Consider the following 24625-nt stretch of genomic DNA (forward strand, 5'->3'; position numbering starts at 1 on the left):
CAGACTAGAGCCAAAGCCTCCTTCATTCAGCTGAATGCCCACATTAGTGGATGCCATAGAGAGGTGCTTTCTTGCTTGTTCTCTCTCTCTGGCCCTCTGAAGCTCCTTTCTTTTCTGTTCTATCACTCCGCTTTGAGAGAAGAGGCAGGGAATGCCCTGTCTCCATAGAATTATACAGCCCAGTGGCTGGAGGAGACTCCTGGAGGGGGGCGAGGTATGTCTCTGAATCATCTTAAACTGAAGAGAGCCCTGAATGTAGGTCTCCTGCTTTCTAGATGAGCTCTTCAACCTCTAGGCAGTCACGGGCAGTCAGGCAGTCTCCATCACTCTGCCCTCTGAAGAGCAGAAAATGAGCTGAACATCTGTACCCAAAGAATTGATCCGTGCCTCTGAGCATCACTATCCCTAAGTGTCTTAGTAAAGCTGGGTCTAAGAAACTTCACAGCATCAGTGTTCATGCAACCAAGATCATCATGCGACCCTACATCTTTTTGGACATGACAAATGGACTGGTTGGGTATAAAAGCATCATCCTTCCTACTGACTCTGGCTGATATCAAAGTCCCTGTGAAGCTCTGTGGGCCACAGACAGTCCTATGGAGGTCCTCCTGAAGCTGCTTTGGCCACCCCCAGGAGAGGAGCATCACTGACACAACAGCAGGGACAGAGCCTCCAGGCTTTTTACCTCATCCTCGATTCAGCAGTCGATAGGTGGCTCTGCCATCTTGCCAAGTGGATAGAAGTCAAACCCTTCTAGGAAATCATGGGACTTCACTCCCAGAAATCTCCCCCAACTTTCATCCTTTGCCAGCACAGCCTGGCCCCACTTGCATACCAAAAGCACCTGCACATTTTTTTGCAAGACACCATTTTACTACCAATGCATGGCACCTTGATAGTGCTCTTCATCCACCCACCTTAGAGCACTTAATGATGATGGGAAACATTATTGCCTCATTCCAGCGATGGGAAAAATGAGAAATCAGGCAATTCAGCTTGCTTTTGATATAATTCAGAACTGGAAGGAATACAGCATTACAGCACAGAGCTAGCTGAATGTTTCAATATTTATGGTCCGTTGGAGAGGGCTAACTACATGTTTTATAGCTAGGTGAGCCGCAGAGCATGCTTTAGAAATGCACAATCTGTGGCCACAATTTGTACACCCCAAAATATCTATCAGCAGACTTGGAGCATGGGAAGGGAGAAGAGAGGGGAAGGAAAATGGGAAAGACGCTTCTTGACCTGTGCATAAAGTGCTTTCTTGGTTTTCCTGCAATTAAGAAATCAGCTCCGTGTACCTTTTTTTTTTCCTAATAGTATTTTTGTGTAGAGCATGTTTCCTCTTGGTGAAACCATCTGAATACTGGGGACTCCAAGAAGCAAGTATGTAGAAAGGCATTAGGAGGAGGCCAAAGAAATCTCCCAGAGCAATGGGGCTTATCCAAGATCTCATATGGTTCTTATATCAGTGGTCTTGTTTGGGGTTTCTTGCAGAGTCCCGCTAATCTTGCTCTGGCTCTCTCAAAAAAACAGTATGTATCACTAAAACATAGCCTGCTAGTACTTGATACAGCACATATTGCTTCCATTTGTCTCCTTGACAGATACTGTATATCTTTACCTGCAGTTTGTCTTCTCCGTGGGCTGAAGTATGTCTGAGCTCAGAGGAGCTTGCCTTAGTTGTGACTACAGCGTATGCCAGTCGGGCCTGCTCTTTCTTCCCAAAGGGCTGCGAGGCAGGACAAGTCAGCTGAATTTGGCAGGTGAACAAAAGCCATTTGGCGGCTGTAAGAAAAACAACGGCTCCATGGTTTGGAAGCTGTTGCTGGATCGCACAGTGAATCAGAGCGTGTCCCTTACTGCTTCACAACAGCTCCAATCCTGAGAGCACAGCCTTGCAGCAAGGCCAAAAACAAGCCTTATAGCATATGGATTTGCATCTTGTAATAACAGCTTCATTTTCTAGATGTGAAGTATATGTCCTCCAGTAATATGTGATGAAATGTAAATTGTACGTGTTCTGTATCCAGCGTTGTCGCCCGCGTTGGCAGTCTCTCCCTGGGAGCCCCAACAGCCCTGCACACCCGCGATGCTTATGTTTTCTCATACATCCCCCGACAAAGCCATGCTTGAAGCCACAGATTTCACCTACAAGCAACCAGCAGTTTCTTGCATGATGACAGACCTTTATGGCAATTAGCCAGGGGAAAATATGTGAAAAGACATTGAGGGGGAAAAAAAAAACCCAACAAAAAAACCCTCATGAGAACGAACAGACTAACTTGTCCTGAGAGCCAGGGCTTCCTGACCTCACACCCAGGCCACTTCGTGTCTTGCACAGCATCACCGCTGCGTGCCAGTGCCCATACCGCCGGTGAGACTGTGAGCCGGTGCGTACCCAAACCTGGAGCTGGCCCTGCTCTCCTCTCCGCACCTCTGGGGCGGCAGCCAGCAGCAGTCTCAGGTGTCCCGTCAGCACTGGCAAGGGACGGGGGAGGCTCTGGCTTCTTGCCCGGCAAGCCCTCAGACGGCACGGAAGCCTGCGGGAGCGCCGCCAACGTGGGAGCTGCGCTTTTGGCTCGGGATGCCAAAAGACAGCTCAAGGCATGGGGCAGGGGCGGGCAGGCATGTGCAAGGGCTGGGCTCAGTGTATGAGCTTGTATGGGACAGGAAGATGACGGTGTGGGAAGGCATGCAGTCTGGTTGGACTTGGCTCGGTGTTAGGGTGGGTGGCACAAGTATGGAGAGAGGCGATCAGGACATGCTTTGTCCTGAAGTGTGACCAGAGGCAGGCCCATGATCACTGCTGTTTCAGGTGTCCGCTGTCTCTTTACATCTTGGTACCTACTGCTGTCAGCGGTGGCACTCCGACAAGTTAACTTTGGGCACCTCAGACCGAGGGAGGCACTCACCTCCTGGAGACCCTGAGCCAAAGCCACTGAGCTCCAGGAGCCCTAGTGATGTAAGCTTTGGATCCGGCCGTGCGCTGAGGTCGGGCTGAACTAGGCAAAGAGGAAGGTTTCTTACCTCTTCAGATCTCCCTGTTCCACCTCCGGCTGCCCATACACTTCTCTCCTCAGGGCAACAGCTAATCTGTTTTCTGAGGCAGATGAATTGTGTCTGCATTTCCTTCTGCTGCTTGGACTGCAAGAGTCAATAGTCACCAGCAGAGCTGGGAGGTGGGGCTGGCAGCAGGGCTCATCTCTCAGCGCATGAATATTGCTGCATATCATTGCTGTAGCTCTTGGTGACTGACAAAACTCTGAGGATGTAACGATTGAAGCAACTACCTGCAGAACACAGCGGTATGGCACCATTCAGGAAACCTATGCATTATGGAGTGCAAAAAATACTATAGGGTGAATGCATTCTTCCCAGACCCCTCACTTTCCGGAGTACTACCACAGGCTCTGTATCCAGCCTGCCCGCACTGTCTGTCTCTCCCCCCATCCCAATTCACTTTCGTTTCTTTTGCAGAATTTGTTTTCCATTCTCTACTAGTTGCATGCTTCTTTTCTCATATTTGAAGAGCTCTTCCCTGCAAATATGTTGGGCACTTTTTCAAGTTCAAGTGGAACCACAAGCCTGAAACAGAAACCAAGACTCACATAATTTGCCTTTGTATTTTATTTAAAACAATAAGACATGATAAATAAAATATCCTTGCTTAGTACTACTTTGCCAGCTAAAGGACAGTCTGTCCTAGTGCTAGGAAAAATTGTAAGCTCAAGTGGCATAGATGAGCTGCTGTACATCTTCCAGAGTCTTGGAAAAAATGTTTCTTTCTGTAAACGCAAACTCTTATTATAACTCTGAACAAACGTTCCTACTTCTGCAAATGATTTGCTAGTCAAAGAAAGTGGGACATGCATTAATAAATGTAAATGTTGGTTTAGAAAATACTGTATGAGGAGAGTTAGAGAAAATTATGCTCTATTGTACTCTCAGCCAGTTGTTCTTTTTTTCCCCAGAATATTTTTACTGAGCACTGACTTTTTTTCAGGAGTTTTTCATCTCAGAGTTAATTATAACATTACAATCTGTCCCAAATCAGTAATAATGTAGTTGTACTGCTTGCTGAGAGGACAGGAGAATGAATTGCAACTTTGGTTCTTTCAGAGCTGATTCATACACCAGAAGAGAATGAATCTTTTATGTACAACTGCCTTCTGGTATTTTGAAAGAATACATATTTTGAAAGAATACATATTTTGAAACAGCTGAGATTGCAGTTGCTGCTCAGATACAAATGAAAAACATTCTAGTTACGTGCTAATGTTTTATTCATGGCTGCATGTAATATTAATGCAATATACTTCTACTTCTCAGTTAGAAATCCTATTATCAGTTTGTGATGTTTCAGCTATTTCAGATGCCAAGACGTGAGAGAATGTGTGATTCTAAGCAGTGAGTTAGCTGTTGTCTACATCTACAGCTAAGTAGTATGGCCGGAATAACACCTCATTTGACTGGTTCTCCTAATTATTTTTGTGCAAAACCTATTCCCTTTCATGCCCATGGGAATTCAGCTGAGATGCTGACAATAACTACTGGGGAGAATTACTATAGTTTGTCCTTAGACCCGCAGATACAGTGATTCTTTATCTAGAACGCAGTAAAAACCCAATACGTATTAAATTGCCTAATTGCCTAATCTTCCAGTAGTTGACTGTAGCTGGAATTGCTCTTAAGCCTGACTTATTACACAAATTTTTCTATATGCTCTTACCAAGCATACAGCTTGCTTTATAGCTAGCTTAATGCTGATTCTTAGTATTCATTTCAGCAATTTGAAATTGTATTGAGTCACAAGTCAGTCTTGGTCAGAATTCTGTTTCAAACTAAAGGGAAAAATCTGTTTTACAAATGCAACTGTGAAAACGCATAAATTTTCCCAGACTTTCTAGATACTGGTTTTTTTCCCAACTTCAGACTATGGGAATGCATTTTGTAGTGAATAATTCTATTCCTATACCATGAAAATTAATGTAAACTTTGTTACTAATATCAACAGAGGTGGAACCAAACCTGTAGCAAAATACATACTGCATCAGTAGTACAGTAGCATATAATGGAGCATTTTCTTACATACTTTAATGAATAAAGGCTAGTACTTTGCATTTAAATGCTCTTTAATCTTAAATTTCAAGTGCAGTGTATTTCAAGTTGACATTTAATGGAGACTGTGGCTCCGGTCCTCCCTTTGCCAGTTAATATAAGAAGGCAGAGAAGTCCTAAGGTCAGAGGGAGCCCACTGGTAGTTGAGTTGCACTGAAGCATGCCATCGTTCTGCAACCTGCTCCAAGCACAGGAAAGCGTCCCTGATGAAAAAAACACAGAGAGTTGTCATTAGGTCTAAGCAGGAGCAATGCTGAAATGAGGGTGAGCCATTGGCTGTCTTGGTTGCTTAGATTATATTGCAGAGTTTTTATGTTTTGTAACAGCAAAACCAAGCCCAGTCCTACTTCCTAAATGGTGGCTTGTCCACTGATGAGAGCCTTGGAAGAGCCCAGTCACCTGCTGGTACGTGTAAGGCTGCCTCCAGCCCAAGCTGCCCATCCCATCCGGACAGGGGGCAGTTGCTGCGCTGTATTTGCATCCCTTCCACAGCTGTCCTGTAACAGCGTGACTCCCTGGACATCAGGAATGAAGGAAACCCCATGTTAAACCTACTTCCAACAAAGCCAGATAGGAAATCCTTCTGCCTTTAGCTAGCTGGCTTGCTCCCTTGTCCTCACACTCGTCCCTCTCAGCAAACCTGCCGCCCCAGCGTGCACCCAGGAGAGGGACCTTTCTCAGGGGACGTAGTTTAAGCACAGGTTTTCTTTCACGTCTTCACCTGTGTCTGACAAGCATTAGTAGGGATGGGATTTATTTTGGAAAGAGTGAACAGAAACTTCCTCTCACGATATAGTTTCAACCCAGCCTGAATTACAAATGATTTCTAGGCAGCTGGATAAAACCCACCCCAAGCTATGGTGCATCAGTGCACTGGGCATTCAGGCACAGCCTGTCCTAGGCTCTTAACCCTACGACTTCTAGCTAGAAGCTACAAAATAAGTTGTTCTCTGTTAGTATTTTCCTTTCTTATTTGGTGGAAATTTCTGTAATTCATTCTGTAAAAAAACCATGACCAATGGATTCATAAATTGAGACTTTCTTTGTTTGTGTGTTTGTTCACTTGTTTTTGAGAATTCAGTGAGGCTGTGTCCAAGGTAAGTTGTAGTTCAGCCACAGAAACCCATCTCCAGGGTATGTCGGGCAAATGAGAGTATTCGTTTTCAAAGTTCCTGAATATTTTAGGGAGAAGGGAAAAGTGCTGTGGCGTAGCATAAGAAACAGGTGGGAATGCTTTCCTTCTCTCTGGAATCGATGCTTTCCTTTTCTTCCTGTAAATATGATGGCATTACACCTTAAAATGAGCAATGGAACACACTGCAGTGGCAGCGTCCCCTTCGACTTCGCAAGCAGTGCAATGACCCTGAAGCCTGCTGGTGGGGGAGGCCCTGCCAGGGGCCAAGGGAGGAGGAAAGCTGGCGGCCGGCGGGACCAGGGCCCCATTTCCTTCCTCGCCTGGGGACCCATTCCAGCCATACCACGCCGCAGAGCTGCAGGTAGCACCGGGCAAATAACTCTGGGCTCTGAGCAAGAAAGCAAATATAAAAATGACCATGAAAATTGCCCAACCGGCTAAAACCGGTTCCAGCCAGGAACTGAAGTCCTACCTTGAAATACTTAAATCCCATTTGGACGGCATAGATTTACATTCCAGATGAAGAATTAATGGCTTTCACACAATATCCTCAGCAGAGATGCCCCAGCATACCAACCTCTGTGTTTTTGGTAGATGGAATTTGTAATTCCTCCAGGAGCTGCATTCTTCTAAGTGTTACTTCTATTTTTGGACTGACGACTTGCTTTATTTAGAAAAAAACCTGTGCTCTTGTCAAACCATAGAGACTATACGAGTCATCTATACAATAACACTAAACTATCCTTCCCTGTTACAGCGCAGTTCATCATAATCACAAAGGGATTTATAGAAAACAAACAGAGCTGACAGAGTCTGCTCTTAAGCTTCCTGTGTTTAATCCTTGTGCATGTTTAGCCAGCCAAACAGTGTATTGTTGAAAAATGGATTGTTATTAAAATGTTGGGTGTTGCAGTAGCTCCAAAGTCTCATTTTTTTTCTAATAAAAATGACTGCTGTTCCTCTGACAATTTTCGGCTGCCTATTTGTAGTCATCTGCCCGCATAATAATTGTGCTAATGACTATCCTGAAACTTTGATGAATAAAATTTTTTAAAGGCTGTTAAGGCTGCCTTGTAGGCAGCAGTGCTTGCTCATTTAAATACCTTAAACACATCCTTCACAAAGCATCACCAATGGGCTCTAGCCTTAGACAAAACACAATATAGAAATTTATGATATAGAAACACAGCGAACAAAATGTAACCCTTCTTGTACCCTGCATATCTATGTAACTTCCAAAGCAGGAGTCATTTACTTCCCAACCTGCCTCATTACCTTTTTCTTTTTTTATCTAGTTCGGATTATTGACAAAATATTTTGGATCACCTGGTTTCTTGTGGAAATCTCTATAGTTGCAGGCTTTTTTTTGAACTGTAACTTAGAAATTGTCAACAATAATTGCATTTTTAAAATGGTATGTGGATCCAGTTCCTACCGAAAGGCAGTAGGAGTGCCTAATTCCTTTAGGCATTTAAGGTCTGCAAAACTCACTCAGAAGGCAAACCCTCTGACGAGCTGCTCCTTGCTCGAAGGAGCTCTCCTCTCCCCCGTCATCCCTCCTGTGTCAGCTGCAGCAGGTAATTATCATCTCCCCTCCCAGGCACCATTTGCTAGGCTAAGCAAGCCTGTCTTTCCTCCTCTCTTCTTGTAAAATAGGCATTTCCTCCCCTGATTGCCCTCCCAGCCCCTCGCTGCACCAGTTGCACCTAGAGCAGGGGTGGGAAGACCTGTGCCTGGCATTCCCAGGGAGCTCTCACCCATCCCACCACCCTTCCCTCCCAGGCACCTGGCCTAACACGCTCTACCATCACGCTTGCTTCCCATATTGAGAAAAGGTTGCCTCTTTTCTCCTCAGTTTCAAGGAAGCCCTTGGCCCCAGGTCTGTGACATTTACAGAAGCAAGCTCAGACAGCTGGTCCAGCATGTGGCCTGAGATGTGCCTCTCTTAGCCTTCCCGTTGAAGTTGTTCCACTGCCCTCAGGGCTGTGGTGTTCATTCGGGTAAAGAGAGAGAAGGACTCGTCCCTGGTGGTTCAACTGCTCATCTCAAACCTCAGGGCTACAGTCCCTGTTTCAATGCAGTGTGTCTATGGGACTTTGCTACAGAATATTTGGGGGTATAAAGCATTGAGGTGTTTCAAGAGGAGGTAGCAACTGAAAGGGGTTTAAGTGGCACGTACATACTGGACTTACGCAGCCTAGTCCACTTACAGTTTGAGTTTTTCTCACGTTTCTTTGCTGTACACCATGACAAGCCTATGAAGGAGTCAGTAATTCCTGTACTAAGGCAATACTTCCTGTGTTGCACCATGGGCTGGCTAATTGAGGATTTAAAAGAAATGCTGAATAACATCCAGATCTTCAAGTCTCTGTTCCCATGGGCAAATAGAAGACAGACTGCCAGTAAGACAGGAGACAGTGTAATGGTATGACATTATGCAATTAAGGCTGTAACAAAATGCATATGCATGTGGGAGGATGAGTTAAAGTTGCCCAGGCAATCTTATTTCTGGCATTTCCTGTATTTTCTGCATTCGACTTCTCAACCTACACATTCACTCATCATAACTTTCTGTTGTAGTATGCAGGCATGACTTGAATTTACATCCTTCTTGCTAAAGAAGTTGTGTTAGAAATGTAAAGCTTTCAGTGCCTTTCCACTTCAGAAGAGGGTCAGCTCAAGCCATGTCCAACGGGAGCTTGTGCCATCCTGGCTGACCCCCCCGAGCAGGGCAGGACATGTGCACCCAGGGCCTCCCACCAGCAGAGCTGCTGGGCCAGTCGCTGCCTGCCCAGAGGTGACAACCGAAACCTGGAGAGGTGATAACCAAAACCCTGCCGTCCCTGTCTGTAGTTTCAGGGTGCGACTTCTGCGTGATGACTCCAGTTAAAGGATCTGCAGAGCTTAGACTTGCAGATGCAGCAAGCTCTTCATTTGCTTAGCAACTGAGAGAGGCTGTCCCAGCCCCAGCGCTCCTCCCTACGGTTTGCCTGGCACAGCAGGACTTGTCCGTGACCTTTCCTAACGTAATCCAGGCGTTAGCCCCTTGACAAACTGACTCTGTTGTAGCACAAGATGAGATTTAGAGAGGCCAGCAATGGCACTTTAATGCCACAGTTTTTAGAGGGCTTAATATAGATTCTGAGGCACTCCTAAAATGGAAAACAAAAATTCTGCTAAGCGCTCTCATGTACATTTTTGAATGAAGCATTAGAGCTGTATTAACTCAAGAGATTCCGTCATCAGGGCTTTTTCCCCCTCTTTTCGGATCAAACTGGCATTCTGCGTGCAGAACAACTGCTTGTACTGTGGGGGCACAAACTAGCACAAAAAAATACTGGCAGCAGATGGGCAGCCCTGAATGGAAAAGAAAACCCTGAGCTTTCCACTTCTTGGATGAGACTTTGGAAGCATTACATAAGGAGGAAATGGGGGGAAAAAAATGCAAGCTTAAAGGAAGATAAAATCTGATTAAAATGCATACTAATATAATTGCAGAACATTACTCAGGCTTTCTTGTGGAGAGAGAAAAATGTCTGCTATTGTGCTGCTATAGAAACCATGTAGAGTCTGTGGGTAGGTGAGGGTGCATGGAGCTTGTCCCTCCCTCCCTCCCTCCCTCTCTTCCCCCTTTCTCTGCCCTGGAATGAAGATCCTATCTTGCTCTGCAAGCTTGGCCTTCGCTGGCCAGCAGATCTCTCCCAATACAGAAAGAAGTTGTTTTCCTGTTTATGCAGTTTCTTTTAATATCTCTGTTCCCTCCCTCTTTTGTTCTGCTCTTGGAAGGTGATCCAGGGCTGTACCAGGGCAGGGGTAAACTCTGGTCTTCTCGGGCTTTTCACCAGCATTGGTCGACTCGGCTCTATATGTTGGGAGCGTGGGACATCTGTACTGTGCCATGAACAGAGAGCTTTCTTGTAGTTACTCCTGTAAAGCCAAAGAGAGAATTCACAGTGCCTTGGAAAGTAAATACTTATCTGGAATGAGCAGACGTTGGCCGTGTTTCTGAACACCGTGTCCACACCACTTGTTTCTCGGAAGACACGTATTAGAAGTTAATTACCAAAGCACTAGATAACAAAGTAAGGTTCATTCCCTGACTGCTGACGGAAGTGTCTTTATGGAAGGTGTAAGCTGCATGCAAGCATCCCCTCTGAATAGTGGCACAAAAGAAACCATAGAAATGCGTCCCTGAAGTGTGGGAGTGTGTATTCACACCGGCTCCAACCCATGCCCACCCGGGCTAAGACCTTGCCTCTGACAGCAGTCACTTCTGCATAACTGAGAGGAAGACATAAGAAATTTTGTATTAAAAAGACTGATACATGAGGAAGCCTGTCCACACTGTGTTAGAGTTCTTTCTCGTCCATAATACCTAAGAGACTGGTTCAAAATCTGAGGAGATTAATTTACTGCTGCTTATGAATTTCATGCTAGCACGAAGTACTGTAAAACTGCATTTTCTCATAATTTATATATGTACATTCCTTCTTTGTATAGTGATAATTTTAATTTTTGTCCCAGTGCCTTCCTACAACAATTGGCTCAGTGGCTCAATTATATATTTTACAAGAACATATTTTGTATCTCATTTTTTCCAGAAGTTCCACCTTTCAATCTGGCTGATTGTTTTGCTTTTGGTGTTCTGAGACAGAGGGAGAAGATCCCATTCTCCGGTTATTTTAGCACTTTCATCCCGTCCCTAATTAATCATCTCCTTCCTAAAACTGGTTTATTGAGGTGTTGTCTCATTTTCATCACCCTTTCCCATTTCCCCTTTTCTACCATACCCCTTTGCATGCTGGAGACACCACTGCTGCACACATTGCTATATGTTAGGCCTAAATATTTATTTATGTAATGGTTTTAGAATATTGTCTGCAGGCCTCTAGAAGGGATCTCTTGGTCATCCAGTCTCATCGCCACTGCAGTCAACCACAGCATGTAATCCCTTCTATAAACTCCTCCAGCTCCATTTAAAAGAAGTCAGACTTGATTTTGCTCCAGCCATTCTTGCTAGAGGGCTGTTCCAGTATTTTGCTACTCCGGCTGCAGAGATGAGCTTATACCCACTTGTCTCGTGCCGACATCGGCCCTTAGGTTTAACTAAACTTTCCTGGCTCCCCCTTTTACCACCCCCCCCTTCTTTGTTTTGCCAAACTGAACACACCAAGTGTTTTTATCCTTCTCTGAAACGGGCTGTCCTGTCCCTGATCATCATAGTGGTTTTTGTCCATACTTGTTCCACTTTGATTTACTCTTGACTGGCTGACAGAATCACACATCATACTGCAGATCTTTTCTGAAATCGCTTATCTGACATAACTGGGTTTATGTTTCCCTTTTTACATAGCTCCTACTCATCTTGTGATTAACTAGTCTGTCTTTTCCAGGTTCTGATCTCATAGTCAATGGAAGAAAATTTTGTGATTAATCTCTGCATGTCATTAGTATTATCAAATGTAATTCTATTTTCATTGATCCTGTTCTAAGAGGCATGAAGTTTCTCCAATATACTATTCCCACCCCTGTTTGAACTGGTGATGTCTCCTAGCTCTGCCAACAGCAGATTTCATTAGCATGCTAGTGCTCTCGAGGACACCACTATAATGAAAATATGAAGGACGACAGGAACCTTGATGAATCCCACAGAGCAGCTTTCCTTCAGTCTGATGCTTCCCATATAAAACACCCCTCCGTCGTTGTCTCCTGATCCCCACATTCTTCTGTTTAAATGGTTGTTTCCTGTCTGGACAGTATCAGGCATTATTGACCCCAAATAGATTACATCTACCACATCTCCTTTCTTTAAGGAAAAGGGAAACAAAGTTCTATCAGGGAAAGATATCATGCTGAAGCAACATTTCATGTAATCCCATGCTTGATTTGATCCCATTTATTCCCATATCGTTAATTATTCTTTCCTTCAAAATTTGCCTAAATTATTGTGAATTATTTCCTTCCCTTTATTTAATGCAAGTATTCCAGAATGATTTGAGTGCTACAGTAAAACTTCTTGCTCCTTCCACCCTCATCTTCACACACTTGGCCTGTCTGCACTCCAGACGAGCTCATTCGTTTTTCCCCACTGCAGTAATTACCCATTACTTTCTTCCCATTATTCATCTTCCTTCTGCTCCCATCTTTCACATAATCATCTTTATTAAAAACGGAGGAAAAATGTGTGTTGGTTTTGGAAATATTGCCAGACTTCCTTCAGTCTGTATGCCCCTCTCACTGCATGACAGCCTTGTTGCTTTTTCCCTGGTTGAAGTAACTGCTTCTAGCTGCTGTCATTTATCTGCTGTACGTCCTTATCTTGAAGACAAAACTTTCTTAGGAGAGTGATCCTCCTCACTGTTATCTGTAGGTTTTCTATTTCCAGTGACATAGTTACCAAGCTGCCAGGAGATCTTCTGTGAAACCCTTCCCCTTTGCTTGAGATACAATGTCCAGATCATTTCTGCCGCTCTGGCGTAAAGAAATCCAGTCTTTCCTTTGTATTCAAGTCCTTGAGTCCTTCAGCCTTGTTGATTTTTTTTCTAATTAGATCTCTTACTCTTTCCCCTTTTGACTTCGAATGCCTTTTTGTAAACCTATGTTTTACCCGTCTATTTATTTTAAACTGCATCTATCAAACGATTTTTTTTCCTTATGGCCTTAGAAGCCTTACAACATCCTCACTACTTACAAAGCTAAACCGCCATCACTTCTTGTTGGTCTGGTGGCTGGCAAAAAGAGCTGTTCCTCTGTTGTACCCAGCGCTGCTTGGCCCCGGGCGTCATTCATAGCGTCTCCTCTCACCTTGGTATCTGGGAAAGCAGCAGCTGCTGTGGGAGCTGCAATTTGTTTCATTATATGCCAGGTATCTTTTTCCGTATGCAAACGTAGCTTTGCAGCTGACAGAAAGCTCTGCACAAACGTGTGTTTGCTGCGATGGTGACCGTCTTTGGCCAATGTCACCATCAGGCTCCCAGTTCTACCCCGAGTCTCTTTTAACACTTTCCCTGCTGTGGTTTTGAGCCAAACACTTGGGGTCTAGTCCTTCTTTTTGCGTAATTAGCATTCAGCGTTATCCAGTGGCCTTTACTACGAGGCCTGTCTTTCCTGGATACAGGAGAGTGATTTCATCCCGCTCTGTTACCCTTCTCCTAGCGAGCTTTGTTTCACGTGTGGGCAGGTTTTTTGCCTCCATTTTGCTGCTCAGGCTCCTTGCTTATGCTGGCAAGGGTTTGGCCATGGACCAGTCCCTGCTCCCAGGCTGGTACAGTCCGCTGTTCCCCACCCACCCCTCATTTATATTTTCCCTCCCTTGCCGTCATCTCCCGTTGTTTCTTTAACCATTGCCATATCGATGCCTCGATTTTACTCGAGAAAAATGTTTTACTCGATTTCTTTCCTATTTCCGTGTACTACAACCAAGCTGAGAGGGCACAGACCTCTCCCAGCCTCGTCCCTTGGTTTCAATTCTTTCCTCCGCAGTTGCCCCCATTCTGACTGCAGTCGGCTCCTGCTCCGGGTGGTTATTTCAAAGTGCTTGTGCAGGCAGGGCCGGGAGGGAAGGGCCGCCTTGTCCGAGCTGGATGGGGTGCGGCTGTGCCCGCACCGGCACCCGCCCCCTCGTACGAGCAGGCCTGACGTGCCCCGGCAGGCCGAGCACCGGGCGGGCGGCTGCGCCTTCGCACCGTCTTCTGTACGCCTGGGTCAGCCCGGCGGCACTCTGAGACACAACCCCAGCGCCGAGGCCTTGGGAAACGCTCGGTCGGTGCCGCTAGGTGCGGGAGGTGTTTGACACCCGAGGACCGTGGAGGTCACACCCCCCCCCCCCCCCCCATTTCCAGGCTTCTCGCAATGCCCCGAAACGCCTCGTTTCTCACAGACTTCGCCGCCCCCGCCGCCCTCCCGCGCCCCGCTGCGCTCCCGCCTCTGCCCGGCGGGGCGGGGCTGGGGGCGGGGCGTGGCGGCGGCCGGGCGCGCTGAGTGGCCGCCGGGGGCGGGGGCGGGGCCCGGGGGCGAGAAAAGCGCCGGGGCGCGGCGGCGGCGGCCGTTGCGGGCGCGCGGGGCGGCGAGCGCGATGCGCCTGACGCAGAGCATGTGCACCATCGCCGAGTGCGCGCCCGGCGGGGAGGGCGGCCCCCCCGCCGGCGCCCCGCCCCGCCTCGTCAAGATCGCGGTGGTGGGGGGCAGCGGCGTGGCCAAGACAGGTGAGGGGGGCGGCGGCGGGGCGCGGCGCGGCGGGGAGCGCGGGGCGGCGGAGCGCGGCTAACGGTTGCCTGTCTGTGCCTGCCCGCAGCGCTGGTGGTGCGGTTCCTCACCCGGCGGTTCATCGGCGACTACGAGAGGAACGCAGGTAGGCGAGCGGCGGCGCGGCTTTGTTCCCGCCGGGCTCGGCGGCGGGGGGGTTACTGCGAGGGGAGGGCCCCGGCCCCGCCGGCCTCCTGCCCCGGAGCCGCCGGGGGGTGCCCGGGCTGGAGAGCGGGGGTGCGCCAGCCCTGGAAATAAGCGTGCAAAACCCGGCACCGAGCCAGGTCCCGAGCGTAAAAGAGAGAACTTAAAAGCGGGGCCGTGGGCGCACCGAGCGGGTATTGTTGCCCGGCCAGGCCCACCGAGCTGTGACTCCGCCGGCGGCCCCCGGGCAGCGCACACCGGTCGCAGCCTGTTCTCTAACAGAACTTACTTTGTGTGGTGCAAATGTCCCTCTTGGAAGAAGCCTTTTAGACCAAACAGGAAAACGTTCCGTAAGCCCAGTATTATATTATCCTTAGCAAACTGAATGGCAGCAGCTAAATGATCTAGACGGTGCCGGCGGAACGGGGAAAGCGAAGAGGTGATGTTACGTACTTACTCGAGTGTAGTGCAGTGGGAAGCCTAAACTAATGTGAACATAAAATATGCAGCATTCTGTTGAGGAAATGACTCAGAAAAGCCAAACAAATGAAAAAAAACAACAAATAGGTCAGCTAGCAGAGAGCTTTTTAGAAAAATGGTTTGTTAAAGTGCAGAAATACTGAATGACAAGCAAACTGCCTTTCTAGAATAGCTGGTTATTTTGCACCTTTATCATCTAAGTGAAGACAGTCTTTAAGAAGTGATTAAGTTCCAAGTTGCACAATATTAAATGCCAAGCTTCAAAACAAGTCAATGCAAGGTTAAATCCCAGGCTTCCAGTAAAGCCATAAATTTATGGGTTGTTGCATGCAAAAAATTGATCACACTGGTCCCTTGCTTCATAACCAGCGATACAACTTTTCTTGCACAACTAATGGGCAGCAGAAGGAATACTTGTCTGTGTGTAGAGTGGTGGCTGTACTTGCGAACCTGTTCGTGTTCTTGTCAGGTAATCTCTACAGCAGGCACATCCAGATAGACGGAGAGATGTTGGCTATTCAAGTGCAAGATACTCCAGGAGTTCAGGTGAGCTAGATGCAGCCATGCAGTTCACCAAAGCAGCTCTAAATGTGTATGTGTGTCTGTCCCTCTGTGTGCAGCATCTTGTTATGGTCCATTTCAGAGTCTGGTGTTCTGTGTGGGAGAGGTGGTAACTTCTGTTAGAACCAGTGAAGCCAGATGTGTTGCGTGCCTGTAGTATGCTGGTAGTAAAAGAAAACAACTCACTGTTTTGATGAATCATTTGTACATTGGAGGCCCATTACTTTTGAGTGGCTGAATTACTTAAGTGTCTTGTTCCTGTATATTGGGAACATGAGACACAAAACCAGAAACAGTTCTGTGCAAATAAGGTACATGTGGAAGAAAATGCCATGACCACTGCCCAACAAGCTTCATAAATGTGTATGATGGAAAGCGAAGTCTGCTGTACCGTGGCTGTTCTCATTAGTGTGTCACAAGTTAAAGTTTTGAATGTATAGACCTGAGTAATGCTGGATTGTTGCCTTTTTGAACTGGGCAACACTCCAGGTCTAAATGCTTCCAGCTCATATCTTTGCTTCCCCAGACTTACTGTCTAGCCAGTTAATTTCCCATTCTGTGGAACTACAAAGTCTTTCTCTGCATGCAGAACTACTCAGGTCAATTTTCCATTTGAGTATAGCAAATGCCAGTGTTAAATTCCAGCTTTTTGCAGCTGAATCAACATGCATTTATTCGCCACGCTCAGATTAAGTTTGTACTTACAATGTGAAATGCAAATATATGTCTGAAGCTGTAAAATGCTATTTGGCTTTACGGACTCTTAAAGACAGGTTCCTTTTAATCTTTTATGACTTCAGCTATCTAATTTGAGACCATTCGTTTTTTCAGATCCATGAACACAATCTGGATTGTAATGAGCAGCTGAACAGATGCATTCGCTGGGCAGATGCCCTCGTGATTGTCTTCTCCATCACAGACTATAAGAGCTATGAACTACTCAGTCACCTTTACCATCATGTTCGACAGTTGCATCCAGGAAATGCAGTCCCTGTTGTCATTGTAGCAAACAAAGCTGATCTCTTGCATATCAAAGAGGTGGAGCCTCAGCATGGACTTCAGCTTGCCAACATGCTAGGCTGTACTTTCTATGAAGTATCTGTCAGTGAAAACTATAATGATGTCTTCAATGCCTTCCATCTCCTCTGTAAAGAAGTCAGTAAACAGCAAACAGCCAGCACCCCTGAGAGAAGGAGAACCTCTCTTATTCCACGGCCAAAATCGCCCAACATGCAGGATCTAAAGAGAAGGTTTAAGCAAGCTTTGTCTGCCAAAGTGAGGACTGTCACTTCTGTTTGACAGCAGAGCTGTTGGTCTTCCCAGCGTTTAGCCAGAGATTGAAACCTGGGGTGTTTAACACTGGCACATCTAGATCCCAAGGCACTGTGAAAGAAGGATGGTTCAGGTAGCCTTTTGCATGGCTGTAGAAACAAGCAGTTGCTTAAAAAAGGAACAGTGGCAGATTGGAAAAGGAAAAAAACCAAAAACTCTTGAAATGGTTCTAGGATGTGACTTGTGGAACAAGTATTTTCATTTGGAAAAGGAACTTTCCAGTAAATGAAACAAGCCTTCAGTTTGCCTTTTCTCCAATGGGACAGATTTGACTTAATGCTTGTGCAGAAACAACCTTTTAGCTGTAACTCTCAACTTGTACTTGAGCAGGGAAACACCCTGAACTGCAGTTCACTGTTAAGAAGTAACCACTTGAGTCTTGTTTTCACTTGGATGAAGGACAGCATGATGTATCTGTTTAATTTTATTGCACAGTAGAACTGTTTATTTCCCATGTATTTCAAAACAAATAAGCAAACATGAAATTGTTCTGTAAAAATAAGTGTAAAATAAGTGGACATGACTGGGTATCAAGACTGTAAACAATGGTCCTTTTTTTTTTTTACTAGCTATGTTATTGCTGACAACTTGACCAGACTCCTTGTATGTGAAACTATTGTCCACAGGGCGTAAACATATCTAATTACAAATAACTTGTGGGTTTTTTACTGTCTGAAATAAATACTGTCTAGACTAAATGATCCAACATGGAGCTTTTGAGGAGCGAGCGTGGAGTTGGAGTGATAGTCCAACTGCCCGTGTAAGACATGTCTCTCTGTGCAGTAGGCACAGAAAGAATGTGGCTGTGATTCAGCTTGGTGTGAAGCACGGCTGGCTCCAGGCAATGAAGCTGGTAGTTTGTTCTGAGCTGAGCCAGTCCCTGTTCATCCTTAAACACATGTGGCAGACTTGCATATGTATAATTTTTTTTACATTGAGCCAATGGAGTTCACAGGCTAAAGGCCTTATACACATGCACTTTAAAAAGCCAGTTGTGCTTTTGTTTAAACTGTAAGTTATTTATTTTGTGTACAGTTACTCCTCATAGGGAGTGGACTCTTCATTCTTACTGCCTGGTTCAACATTAAATTTTTGAATTGCATGTTTTCTTGTGTGTTCTTTGTGGGTGAGAAACAATGGGCAATAACCAGTGAAATGTTGAGACAAAGTAATAGTTTTCTCAAGGTAGTTAACATACTTTGCAGGAATAGTCAGAAGGCCTTTCCTGCCTATACTGTTGCTTTATTAGCATAAACCACAGGGGGGGAGCTCTCACAACTGCTTTACAACTTCCTTTTAAGAAATTCTTTTAGGAGAGGAACTAAGACAGAGACCCTTCAAATTAAAATGGGATTCTTTATCTGCCCTTGTCAAAAAAAAATTCCAGTAAGAAAAGAATGATGTAAGATAGATCACAATCTGGAGGAATGCTCAGTCTTTTAAGTGACTTACAGTTTCTTTAAAAAAAAAAAAAGCAGCTTCATATATTGCACTACATGACAATGAAGAATGTAATCATATTACTACAAGCCTTCAATCACTTTATTCATGCTTAAAGTAGCTTTACTGAGAGCCTTCCTGAGAAGGATGTTTGTGCTGGGACTGGAGTGACTGTTTGCACAGGCTCACCTGGTTAGCATGCAGCAGTAATACCTGGTATAGGAAAACCCTGACAAGGTCCTGCTGATGATAATCTTTTTCGTGGTGAGCTGCTAGCCAAGTGGCTTAGGACTAGACTTAAGAACAAAATTGAGCTTGGCCATCCACTGTGAGCTTATTACCAAATACTGCTTAGCTTATTAATATAGTAGTAAACCCATTTGCTAAGGGTGGCTTTGTGTTTTCCTCATACCTTTTGAGTGTTGCTTAGTGTCACATGCAGAGGGCTTAGACACTCCTTGCTGTGGTCCTGCACCTGCCCAAGCAAAGTCTTCTGTGCTGTTCCTGCTCACATGTGACTTGCAGGAGACCTCTCATCCCTCTGTCCTCTTCCCTGAGCACAGGCTATGTGTAGCTACTAAAGCTACTTCCTACAAATAAGGAGCTAACTATCACATTAGGGTCACTGAAAAGGCTCCACTCCAGTCTTGGTCTAGAAGAGGAGCAGGCTCTTGTGAACATCTCCTTTCATCTCTTCAGCTACTCAGTATGAGATGGTGGCTGAGTCCCAGCATCCATTGCCACAGCTGTGGCCCCACCGGCTGACAAGATTCCTCCAAAGTGTGTGTGTATTGGGGGGAAGATGGTGACTTGGAAAACTAGTCTCTGCCTCAGTACGAGGAGCTGCTTGACCCATAGGAAGTACAAGAGCACCACTGTCTGCTTAAACTCACCCCCTTCTTGTTGTCCTATATAATATGTCCTCAGATGGCCAAGTCAAGAGACCTGAGAGCATCTGATGAAAGACACGTGAGGGAGAGAAGACCACAACTGCCAGCCTCCATCATCTCTGGAAAGCTGCAGCATGTCAGAGGTACCTGAGTACCTGAACTCACTGGCCAGCAATGGCCACTGGATGCAGGACAGCCTTTCTGCTACCAGCAGAGTAGGACACCTCTAGGACACCTCCCAAGGCAGAAGGTCTGGGTTCTTAGGGGCAACAAATAGTGCAAAAGAAAAAGGGGTCTCAGGAATATGCAGCCCTGGCATATGTAGCCCTGTGTACTAGGAGAGAAGAAGAAGAGGGATGAGGTTCAGCATTGTAAGAGCATTGCTTTATTGATTACAGAATTTACAAAACATCCATATTCTAAGATTAAACAGTACAGAAAGACAGAAGAGAAACCAAGAGACTGGCTATTTGCTTTCCAGTTGCTCTGTTCAAACTATTTCTTGAGCTTTTAACATTGCAATCTCGTAATATTTCTCATTTTTTATAGCACAAAGTTCCATTCTATAGTCATTCTTATAAATCTCTTTTCCATAGAGGCAACATTGTCCATGCTTTATAATCGGTCCATTGTTTCCTTCCAGCCACTCAAAAGTGAATTTAAATCAAAATGCACCCTTTTCTGAAGACCATTATAAACATTTAAGAGAACTTATGCTAGCTAGTGAACAAAGGTTAAAAACCTACTTCCATTTAATCTATTCCTTTGGCATAATAAAGAATGCTATGATAGAGTGAATGCCACTTATAATTTCATATTCTCATCTCAGTGTAAGCTGTAGTCTTAGCATCCCTTCGATGAAGCAAGAGGATGCAGCTTTAGAGCTCCACCATTTTATGTTGCAATTTGGAAGTCTTGGTGCTATACGCAATCACAATCTCTATTGGCTGCTGCTTTTTAATCACAGACTGTATGAAAATTTTATAAGGAAAAAATTACATAACTGAATTTGATAGCGGCTCTTTCATGATCATAAATTAAAAATAAAAGCTAATCTCTAATCATGCTGTTCAGAAAACTAGCTCAGGAAAGAATCTGTTGCTGCGGCCTCTTGAAAATGGGATTGTGCTTTTTTTTTTTTTTTTTCTTTTTTCTCTTTTTTAAATGCATGTGAGGGGACAATTCTTCCAGGGTTATCATCAAACCATCACAGCCCATATGTCCTCCTGCGTAAACCTACAGAGAAGTGTGCCATCACAAACAGTCTTTCCTCCCAGGACTGTGGGTGGAGAAACTAGAGCAAGAAACGGGAAGCTGAGAGGGAAGCAATCCCGTCACCCAGCCCTTGAGTCTGGCTCTCTCTGCCTCTCTGCCCCTACCAGTCCCACTGGGAGAGCATCACCAGACTGGGAGCTGCTCTGCCGGCTAAATCAGGGCTGTGCTCCATCACCTCTCTGGGGCGAGGGACAAAATAAGAGCAGAGGCGGTTAATGCTATATAAGGCACACATGTTTTGCAAGGTAACATGAAAGAGCAGGTGTATTTTGCTAGCTTTTCACTCCCCCAGCAGCATTTCCCACCAGAAGCAACCCCAGCGAAACCATCAGGAATATTCAAAGAAAAAAGTACTGCTTGGGGAGTGCAAATTCAGCATTACCTGGTCCTCAGCTGCTCCTTTTCTAGGGAATTATTACAAGCGACCATCCTTGCTGCGCAGAGCGGGGCTGGGGTGATTCAGCACCGCATGGTGTTACTGTTAAAGAGGGGGAGTTGTTGCTGGACAACTGGACCATTTTGGAGAGCTGCCTGTGAGCTGCACATGTTCCCTTGCAGCCAGATACCCTGCTGCTTCACCTCGTTTCAGCTGGAGTCATAACTGCAGCAGGGGACATGTCATTTTTTGGAAGGGTATTGGCAACAGTGACAGACCAGGGATTTGATGTTTCCAGCCAAGGCACTCACTCGTCTTCTCCACAGATCGTCCCTCATCAGATATCAGTGTCAGGCTGGAGTCGGTCTGCGGCAAACAACAACTCAATAACACTGCGTGGTGTCAGGAGTGCAGAGGAGAGCACGATTACCTGAAGAAGGGGGAGAAGAAACAACAAGTCAAAACGAAGGGGACTGAGACCGATCTGATCACAGTACTAATGAGCCATGGATATGAACTGTTTGCTCCACCCAGCACTAGACAGGCTGTGTGTTTCTGGTGTTTACTGACAGGGCAGTACAACTTGCCCAGTGAAACTGTCTGCTGGCTAATAAGTGTAGTTAAATCACTTTAAGGAGCATAATGACTGGTAGCATTGTACTCTCAATGAATGTGTGCTTTGACTCATTTCTACCCACATCCTACCCGGTGATTTGTTGTGACTGCCATTGTGTTTACTGCGAGGCACCAGCTGATGAAGCAGGGGTTTCCTCTCCTATAGCACAGTTTTGAGTGACAGCTGTTTCCTCTCAGCTGAAGGTAAGGCGAGCACCACAGAAGTGCTGCTGGCCTGCTGCGGGGAGCTACAGTCCCTGTTCAGAAACGTCTCTTCAGGCCAGGCACAGGCTGTTCTGCACATCAGGACCAAGGCTCAACCTCAAGCACCGTCAGGATGCTATCGCTTTTGTTTGCTCAGATTTTTAATCCAAGACAGGTCTGATGAATGAAACTGTCGCTCAGTACAGCCATGACACACACCCTGCTAGATGCAGGTATCTCTTTTCCTTAAGTGAAACCCAGTATGCAGACGCCTAGCGTGAAGGCTTCTCTGCAGGGCAAAGCTATCAGCAAGCAGCGAGCGCATATGCTCTTGCTGCGTGGAGCTAACTCAGGGTCAAAGCTGTGGGACACTGCTCTTACAAAGCCCCAAGTTCAGTAGTGTTTATAGGGTCAGGACTGCAGGCAGGGACATGGGGGCAGATTTCTCTTACTAGCCCACTTGAATATGAATTTGCTTCTTCAGTGCAAATGCGAGGCGAAGCAGCACAAGCATTGACAACGGAGTACGTCTGTGTGTCCGTTTCCTGCAGTAGCTATCAAACCGCTTGTGCTCTTCATCGCACAGCTTAAATGTGTGATAGTGCTGCATTTCAACTTTTTTGTTGTTCTTTGTTTCATCTTTTCACTTCAAATAATGAAAGGAATCTGGAGTTAAGTTACTACAGATCCCTTCTGTACTGATGATAGTCTCCCCCTCACTTGTCTCCCCTTCCCTTGTCCTCCCACACAATCTGCGGCAAACTGACACTGATTATCTCTTCTCCTTCCTATGGATGAAAAACGCTCTGTAACTTGCAGATGCCAAAGGCTGACACTGTCTCACTTACGTTACGTGAGAATCAGACTATAGCACAGTATGTGCTCATCTTGTTATCATGCAGCTTAGTTCTGAAAAACACGAGGGGACACGTTACCAAAGTTTTTTGGGTGTACAAGCCAAACATCAACAATAGCCACTGCCAGATAAAAGCAATTTCTTCTTGGAGTCGCACCACTGAACCCTGAGGGGATTTGTGCAACTAATAGCAAACCCAGAGAGAAAAATGAGAGCTGCAACCTTAACGTCTGAGAAAGGATGCAGCGAAATACAGTGGGACTTCCCTCATTTCCCTCCAATATCTCCGAGGGCTCATTGAGGGGGATAAATGTGAATATTTGTTCCTTCATTTGTACAGAGAAGGGGGGAATTGCCCAGATAAGTAATGTCCATCTCTTCTCCAGGAAGGTCTCTTCAGGACAGTGTATATCTCCTCTGCAGACCTTCTCCTTGTTTAGTACAGCGCGCCTGTCTTCAGTGCTTCACCTGAAGGGCCAGCCCTCCTGATGGCAGCTGAGGAGCCAGGAGCTCACATCCCGACCCACGGCGCTGCAGTGGGCAGCTCCCCCTCAGCAGAGGGCAGGGAAGGGTGCAGCTGACAGCTGATGCTGCATCTGGAGGGGTTCAGCTGTCTGCATGCCTCAGCCACAGCCACACAGATGGCCGTGCATGTTGGGAGGGTGAAACATCCACTCATGCTCCTTCCCCTTTTCTTACTCTCCTGATTAAAGTGGAAAAAAAAGGTAATTTCTTCCTTTGAAAGAAGGATACTTCTCACTAGGTTAGGGGAACTATTCCAAAAACAAATGATGTGTAGGAAACACTGTATTCCTTTGTGCTCCTCCATGAGAAATAAATTTGTCATTCATATTCAGATGCAGGGCAGTTCTGTGGATGGAAACATGTGTCTCCTACTCCACATTTAAATGTCATTTGCCTCAACTCCAAACAACTGCTGAAGTAATCAGTGCATCCTGTCAGTTTTTCTGTTACTTCCCTCAATTCTTTATTTTTGCACCCTCACGTCTCTCCATTTCTCCAAGAGCCAATAATTAGTATAAATGTCAGTGCTTTGTTTGACTGGAAGGGACTTGGGAGGCCAGTGTTCCCCTGATGCCTGAATCTGATTGCCTGAACACCACAAAAAAGCTCTGTTAAACACTGGCTCGAGTTAGACAAATGCCTGGCTTTTTGAAAAGAGAATAATCCCAAACAGGTGGCACACATTCACAGCTATAGTGCAGAAATCCAGGTAAATCCAACAAACTCATAAACTTTTTTTATATGAGAGACTTGCACAACTACTTCTTTTCTTCTTTCTCTTCCTCCTCCCACCTCTCCCCCCAAGTCCTTTCACCTCTAACACAGCACATTTGGACAAAGGGCAAGATGCAGTAAAAGCTTAAAATTCTTTAGGAATCTGCCTCAGAGGGTGACCTGCCCGTGGGGTTAAGCCAAAGCAAAGCAACACCAGATCCCATGTCACCACCGTCAAGCCTCAAGTCCCTCTAGAAAGCCAGTCAAAAGTCTCCCTGCGTAGTTCTCAACCAACTCAAGTGTTAACCCTCTGCTTATCTTTCAGGGTGTATTAATACATTTCGGGTGTGGATTAACTTGTCCATCAGTCTGTCACAACTCAATCCCCCTTCAAGATGGAAAAGAATTTTATTTGCTGTTTTGAGGAGATTAGCAATAGGCTAATTGGGGAGAAAAGTGTAATTTGATCAAAAAAACATTGCTAAAAATGGCATTCCATCTTACAAAATACTGCTTGAGCCTGCCTTGCAAAGACAACTAAAACATGGAAAACACATGTCAAAACCAGGGGCTGCTCAGCCTTTGGTTAGCCATTTCGCTAACGATTTCTCACTAATCAAAACTGCATTCCATAGGAACTGAAAACAAGATGTTTATAAGCCACACTGGAAACTACTTATGTTTACGATGCAGCTGGTTACACAGAACTTCTT

The 24625-nt window shown here is 45.7% G+C and overlaps 2 protein-coding genes across 2 annotated transcripts in view; one reads left to right on the forward strand and one right to left on the reverse strand.

Moving 5' to 3' along the window:
- The first annotated feature begins 14308 nt into the window (after positions 1-14308).
- RASL11B (RAS like family 11 member B) lies at positions 14309-17715 on the forward strand. Its single transcript, XM_072862725.1, has 4 exons — positions 14309-14460; positions 14550-14606; positions 15594-15670; positions 16517-17715. The coding sequence occupies exons 1-4, from the start codon at positions 14331-14333 to the stop codon at positions 16982-16984; spliced, it is 732 nt and encodes a 243-aa protein (XP_072718826.1). The 5' UTR covers positions 14309-14330; the 3' UTR covers positions 16985-17715.
- A 1999-nt stretch (positions 17716-19714) lies between these two features.
- Positions 19715-24625, reverse strand: part of SCFD2 (sec1 family domain containing 2) — a 206711-nt gene continuing 201800 nt past the window's right edge. Inside the window, exon 9 of the mRNA XM_072863139.1 lies at positions 19715-21428. Coding sequence (XP_072719240.1) covers positions 21336-21428 — 93 coding nt within the window. The 3' untranslated portion in view covers positions 19715-21335. The remainder of the gene's footprint in view (positions 21429-24625) is intronic.

The sequence above is a fragment of the Ciconia boyciana genome, chromosome 5, assembly GCF_034638445.1.
Source record: "Ciconia boyciana chromosome 5, ASM3463844v1, whole genome shotgun sequence".
NCBI lineage: Eukaryota > Metazoa > Chordata > Aves > Ciconiiformes > Ciconiidae > Ciconia > Ciconia boyciana.